At 39.5% G+C, this 6429-nt stretch overlaps 1 protein-coding gene across 1 annotated transcript in view; it reads left to right on the plus strand.

The window, feature by feature from the left end:
• Positions 1-2371: 2371 nt before the first annotated feature.
• LOC104469282 (guanine nucleotide exchange factor VAV3-like) overlaps positions 2372-6429 on the plus strand; it is a gene marked incomplete at its 5' end in the record, with an annotated part of 18288 nt that continues 14230 nt past the window's right edge. Inside the window, one exon of the mRNA XM_010083735.1 lies at positions 2372-2480. Coding sequence (XP_010082037.1) covers positions 2372-2480 — 109 coding nt within the window. The remainder of the gene's footprint in view (positions 2481-6429) is intronic.

Here is a 6429-nt window from a genome sequence, read left to right on the forward strand (position 1 = left end):
ATATATAATGGGGTATTTATTTGATTTAAAAAGATTTGGTTAGCCATTATGCTGACCAGGAAGAAATAATTATGAAAACTTATCTGAATGATTGTAATACATGTGTATATGTAAAAAAACATAGAGGGTACTGGTAGCAAATCATGAATGTGTTTTTAAATTATCTGTCTGTGCTATGAGAATGCTTTCATAGAATTACAATATCAGTTGTAAGGGACCCAAGGGAGTTGTCTTGAACTTGCAAAGAAAATGCATGTTTGGATCATAATTCAAGTGAGTCGTTGCCCTAAAGTCAGTGAAATTGTTTGTATGAGTATGAAACCTCACCATGGCTGACATTGCTCAACCCTTGTCTCCAGCAGCTGACTGGCTGTCTTGGACGTAGCTGGTTTTCACTCTGTGTAAGCTGCACATGCAGAAGGTAGGAGTGGCATACTCCTCTGAGACCCAAGTGGGCTAGAGGTGATGTCCTCATCTCTTAGATATGGTGGCATTAGGACTGTGAAAATATTTCTATCAGTTCTTAAGTAGGTATACAAATTCAGTACTGGGAGACAGCCTTTTTTTTACAAAAAAAACCAACCTTAACAAATCATCCAAAGATGATTTCGTGGCTCTTCTTTTGCATCAAATTACAAATACTCTTTACTGAAATTTGATAGTCGCATGCTGTCTCAGTTGTGGAGGAAGTGATTTAAGAAGTGCTCTCTTTATAAGGAACAAAAGTGCCAATGAATGATGCAAATGGCCCACATTCTTTAGTTTCTCTTAATTAGTAAGTGTATTTGACTAAAATTGATTTTATTGTCCCTGAGTTTAAATGGTGTCTAAGGAATTTAGAATGAATTTAAGGCTTTCTGTCAGAAAGAGCTGTAGTAGTTAAATGTTTCTATTCTTACTTTGCCTTTTTGCCAGCTTTTGTTCCCTGGAGCATAGATGGTGAAATGGAGTGTGTGTGTGCTGCATCTGACACAGCTGCTAGTGCTTAATGTGAAATGCTAGCACACCATCATCACTGGTGCAAGCTGAAGTGTTAGACTAACCTGGAGTACCTGAGCTTTGTAACTCTCCTTGGGCGTGGTATCTGTTGGAAAAGGAAGGGATGTGAGCAATTTCTGTCTTCTATTGAATCTCCCAAATAGATTTTTTTTTTTAATCATTCCATCTATTGAAACTTGTAGTGCTTGCTTACTTTATCCTTCTGATGTCCTTGATTTAAAACAAACAAACAAAATCCAAACCTATTTAATGAGCAATAAAAAATTCACTTGGTTTCTGTGTATAGTCCTGACTATAGACATAGTGATTTTGTCTGGCATTTTCAAGTAGTCCATGTGGCAGCTGTGTTGGTAGCAATTCTCATTAATTTTGATTTCTTTGAAATTGTTAGTCTCTGCCAGTAGAGCTTCTGATGTCTGGTTTTTGGGTATTGATTATCCGCTTAATAGAAATGGTTGTCCTTCCTAGTTCTAGTGGACCAATGCTCAATTTGTGTTTTTCACTCTGAAGAATTTCAGTCTTGCAACAGTAAAAATCTCAAAATTATCAGCACGTCTGGCCAAGCTTCTTTATTATTATGACTGGACTACTTTCAATATCTTTTAGAGTACCTTTGTAGACATACCCTAAGAAATGTGGGTGAAATAGATCATATGGGCTTGATACAGTCCTAGTGCAAAATAGGCAAAACTCCACCAGGACTGACTCTAATGAAGCTGAATCAGCGGAGGGTAGAGTTGAGCATTGACTTTGTTGTCAATTTCTGTAGTCTGGGTAATAGGAGGACGCTTCTTGTTTTGTTGAGCTGTCTGATTTTCAGTTTGAAAGATGGCTTTTTCCATTTTTGGGTAGCTGAAGGTTGCCATGAGGTGATCAAGATACTGGCTTATGGTGTGGAGGTACAGAGTGCTGGCTCTGCAGTCTTTAGTGTATTTTACCCCAGATAATCCTTTCTTTAGGCAGGAAGGAGACCTGTATCTGTGTCTTGCATCCCAGGGCGGTGGGGTGCCAGGCAGTAAGGAGAGGCAGCTCCTCTTCACTGGATGTGGTGGGAAGGAGCAGCTGCACAGTACCTTGTGACAAAACTGTCCCAACAACCCGCTTTCAGTGCCTGGTTTTGTTTCTGTCTGGTTCTGAACTAATGCAGTCTTCAGTGTTGTGTTAATTTTGTACAATCATACTTTAAATGCTTTGAGGAAAGAAGATTAATGGACTTAATTTCCCTTAATGAGTTCCTTTCATTAGATAGTTCTATTAATTAATCTGTTTGTTTCCTGTAGAAATCTTTTCCTATGAGGAGTGGTCCCTTGCAGAGCTGATGGTAATTTGCCTGTGCTGCACAGCTTGTTTTTTAATTGTCTTTTCCTTTCAGTGAAACGGGTGTTGATGAAGATGAGGAGTTGTATGATTGTGTCTATGGAGAAGATGAAGGTGGGGAGGTTTATGAAGACCTAATGAAAGATGATGCAGCACAGCAACCTGTATGTTTTCCAATTCATAGCTATTTTTGAACAATAGCAGTTATATTAAGTTAATATTTGTGAAACTATCTTTCTATAGCTAGTTTCACTGAAAAAAGTTGCATCCAAAGCTGTCATGTGCACTGTATTGTCTCCTATGTAAGACTCTGCAGGCTGTTTTGTCAAAGGGTCGAATGGTAACTTTTTGACAGAAATGCAATTTTTAAATGAAATACAATAGTTACTTATTTTGTTAAATCTCCCAGTTATTAGTAATATTCACCAGCTATTTTAAGAGCAATTACATTAACTGCTTACTTCAAAGTGTCATACTTCCAAAATTAATTTATAATATTGTGAGACGCTGTTGTTTCAGCCATAACTTGGAAACTAATCTAACAAGGACAAGTGATAATTATTTCATACTAATTAAATTCCTGCTTATTCAGCCAATGTAGTTTTTGTTGATCATTAGGTTGGTCTTACTGAGAGTGGGATAAATAGCTTATTTATTTTATCATATAAAGGCACCATGGTCAGTTTTCAAAACTGTCTTGAAAATTATCTAAACTTAGGCAATAAAATTTACTTGTCAATTGGGAGCAACCCTAATGTACTTGTCTGCCCTTCCTTAGAGATGTGCTTTTTGAAAAGTGTTAGTCTGTGGCCCTGACAGATTATGTTTTTCAGGACAGCTGTTTTCTTCCTCTATATTGACATGAAGCTATGTTATGCTTCCTGTTGTCTTAAGTTGGACACTTCCCTCTACTTATCCATATTGCTTTTTTGTAGTACAGTTACATGAAGAAGCGAAAAATTCCGAAGATCTTTATCTGTTGCTTTGGTTGGGTTTTTTTGGCGTGGTGTGGTGTAAGTATAGGAGATAGCTAATGTGATTTGTGTTCTCTGCTTTTACGGTGATTCCCCAAAGTTACCACTCTTGTCTTTGGGAAGATTACTGCCTGTTTTAGTGGCTATTGAGTATAACAATGTTGTTTTCAAGACAATTTTTCTATCAATACAAAATCCTGGCGGTAATGCATGTAAATCAAGGATGAGATAAGCAGAAACTTATGTTAGTTTTTCACATTGTGGCTTTTTTTATTTACCTCCTAAAGTTTAGTTTTTTCAGTGAAAGCCAAATTAGAAATTGAGTTGAAAAAACACTGTTTTATATCTAATGGTCACATTCAGTTGCAGGCAGGATGTTTCAGAAAAGTGTTTGAATCATAGGAAATTTTTGCTGTGATCTTGTTTTGAATTTTTATTTTATACTGAAACTCAAAATGCGTTAAGTTTTGGGTTTCACATAATGAATGTGGGTGGCTTTTTTTTTTTCTTCAACCTTAACAGTTGGTAATCTCCGGCAGTTGGTAGTGTGTAAACTTTCTCTGATTCTTTCTTTCCTGTTGCAAATGTCACTCTCGCACATCCCTGTTTCTAGCAAATGATTAATTTAGCATTCAGAACTCTCACATTCTAATTTTAGTTGCATCTTAGCCTAGATACTTCAGATTGTATTTGTTTCTTTAGAAAGTAAATGACAATTGAAAACATGGTACAGAAAAATATTTTTCCCACAACATGCAATGAATGGAAACATTACAGTTGTTTTGCTGTGACAGCTTTCTTGAACATGGTAATTTATTTCTGTTTTGTGGTAATTTTCTCTCAGGGTTTTAAATACGCTGCCTGCTAACATGACGGTTTTGCACAGTTCTTTCATTTGAATCCTATGTGAGAATTCCTTGCATATGAAAACAGTAGCCCTGGACAGTCTTGAAGCAGATTTTTGGAAGAACCCAATACTACTTAGAGTCTCCAATGGTGGCCAAAATGCTTTGCATCTCCTTCGTCCTTGATTTATTGTCATTATCTTGTGAAGGAAACTGTTCTGCTAAATTTTCTCTAGCAGTAGCTGACCTTCAAAGGCAATTTTTTTCACTTGTATTGGTATTCACATGTTAGTTCTTGTTTCCTCTCTCCTTTTGTTTATTACACTCAAATTCTAGAAGTTTTGTGGTACAGATAGAAAACGGATAATTTCTACTAGAAGTGTCTATATGAATGATCTGTTTGGGTTAGGTGAGCACAAAACTGAAGTGAATGGTTTTAAGTGGAATCCTGGGATTTTGATTGCATTGCATGTATGAGAGTTGGTGAACAGCGAACCCACACGTTTTGCAAATGGATATAAACTCCTGTTGCGTGCAACAACTTCTGTATTGGTACAAGTACTGCAAGCAATTTGAACAGTGTTGAGCTCACAAAGGTAAAGGTGAAAAATAACTAAAAGCCTGAATCATAGAATGACCTGGGTTGAAAAGGACCATAGTGATCATCAAGTTTCAACCCCCCTGCCATATGCAGGGCCGCCAGTCACTAAACCAGGCTGCTCAGAGCCACATCCAGCCTGGCCTTGAATGCCTCCAGGGATGGGGCATCCACGACCTCCCTGGGCAACCTGTTCCAGTGTGCCACCACCCTTTGTGTGAAAAACTTTCTCCTAATCTCTAACCTAAACCTCCCCTGTCTTAGTTTAAAACCATTCCCCCTTGTCCTATCACTATCCACCCTCGTAAACAGGCGTTCCCCCTCCTGTTTATATGCTCCTTTCAAGTACTGCAAGGCCGCAATGAGGTCTCCCCGGAGCCTTCTCTTCTCCAAGCTAAACAAGCCCAGTTCCCTCAACCTTTCTTCATAGGAGAGGTGCTCCAGCCCTCTGATCATCTTAGTGGCCCTCCTCTGCACCTGCTCCATGTCCTTCCTGTGCTGGGGGCCCACACACAGTACTCCAGATGGGGCCTCACAAGAGCCGAGTAGAGGGGCACAATCACCTCCCTCTCCCTGCTGGCCACCCCTTTTTTAATGCAGCCCAAAACACAGTTGGCTTTGCGGGCTGCAAGCAGGCACTGCTGGCTCATATCCAGCTTCTCATCCACCAGGACCCCCAAGTCCTTCTTCATAGGGCTGCTCTCAAGGAGATCTTCCCCCAGTTTGTATAAATACCTGGGGTTGCCCCGACCCAAGTGCAGCACCCTGCACTTGGCCTTATTAAACCTCATTAGGTTTACACGGGCCCACTTCTCCAGCCTGTCCAGGTCCCTCTGGATGGCTTTCCTTCCTTCCAATGTGTCGACGGCACCACTCAGCTGAATGATGTAAAATTCTAATACTTCATTGAGATTAGTTAACTGTGGTTAACTGTGATAGTGCCTGTTTCCCCCTGACAAAGAATTTAGGAATAAATGATGGATTTTGAGAGGAGGCCGATCATCAGATGATGCTCATAAAGTATGTTTCTACTGATAATGGGAGACTGTATTTTTGCAAAATGGTTACTTCTGTCTGCAGCTGATAAGGATGGCACTGTAATATTTGTTGTGGGAAGATGAGTAACTGCACCAATTTGGTTTTAAAGAGTAATTTCTGAGCTAATGCAGCACCTGTTAGATGAGAGTGAGAAGCCATGTTCCAGTTGCAGGCGCTGTTTGTAGAGTCACGTGGAGGCAAACAGAAGTGTAAGGGAGGTAAATCAAAACAGCAAACAGAGGTGCAAACAGTGGTGAAGCTTTAGTGCCTGTGTGATTTTCAACTTGGTATCTCCTTTAAGCGGTAAGAATACCTTTCCCACTCTTTGCAGGTGGCCTTGCAGTATCGTGTATGTAGCTCATAGACAGTTTAAGTGTGGCTTGGTATTTGCTGTGGTATGCTTCGCAGGTGTGTCAAGGACACTGGTAGCAGAGAGGGAGAGTAGAAGGAGTCTAGCTCTTGGACATGGTAAGAGCTAAGTGTTAAAATTTCAGGCTAGAAGTTTTGCTATTCCTGGAAAAGTCTACTGTTCAAAAGCTAAAATTTTAGTCTTCTGAATGGGAAGAACTGTAGTACTAAATTTCTAGTCCTGATTTCCCCTGTATTTGAGTAACCTCTAGTCATCAGGTCTATTACGTGCAGTATGTTGATTCCCTAC

This window comes from Pterocles gutturalis, unplaced genomic scaffold (assembly GCF_000699245.1).
Source record: "Pterocles gutturalis isolate BGI_N339 unplaced genomic scaffold, ASM69924v1 scaffold6935, whole genome shotgun sequence".
Lineage (NCBI taxonomy): Eukaryota > Metazoa > Chordata > Aves > Pterocliformes > Pteroclidae > Pterocles > Pterocles gutturalis.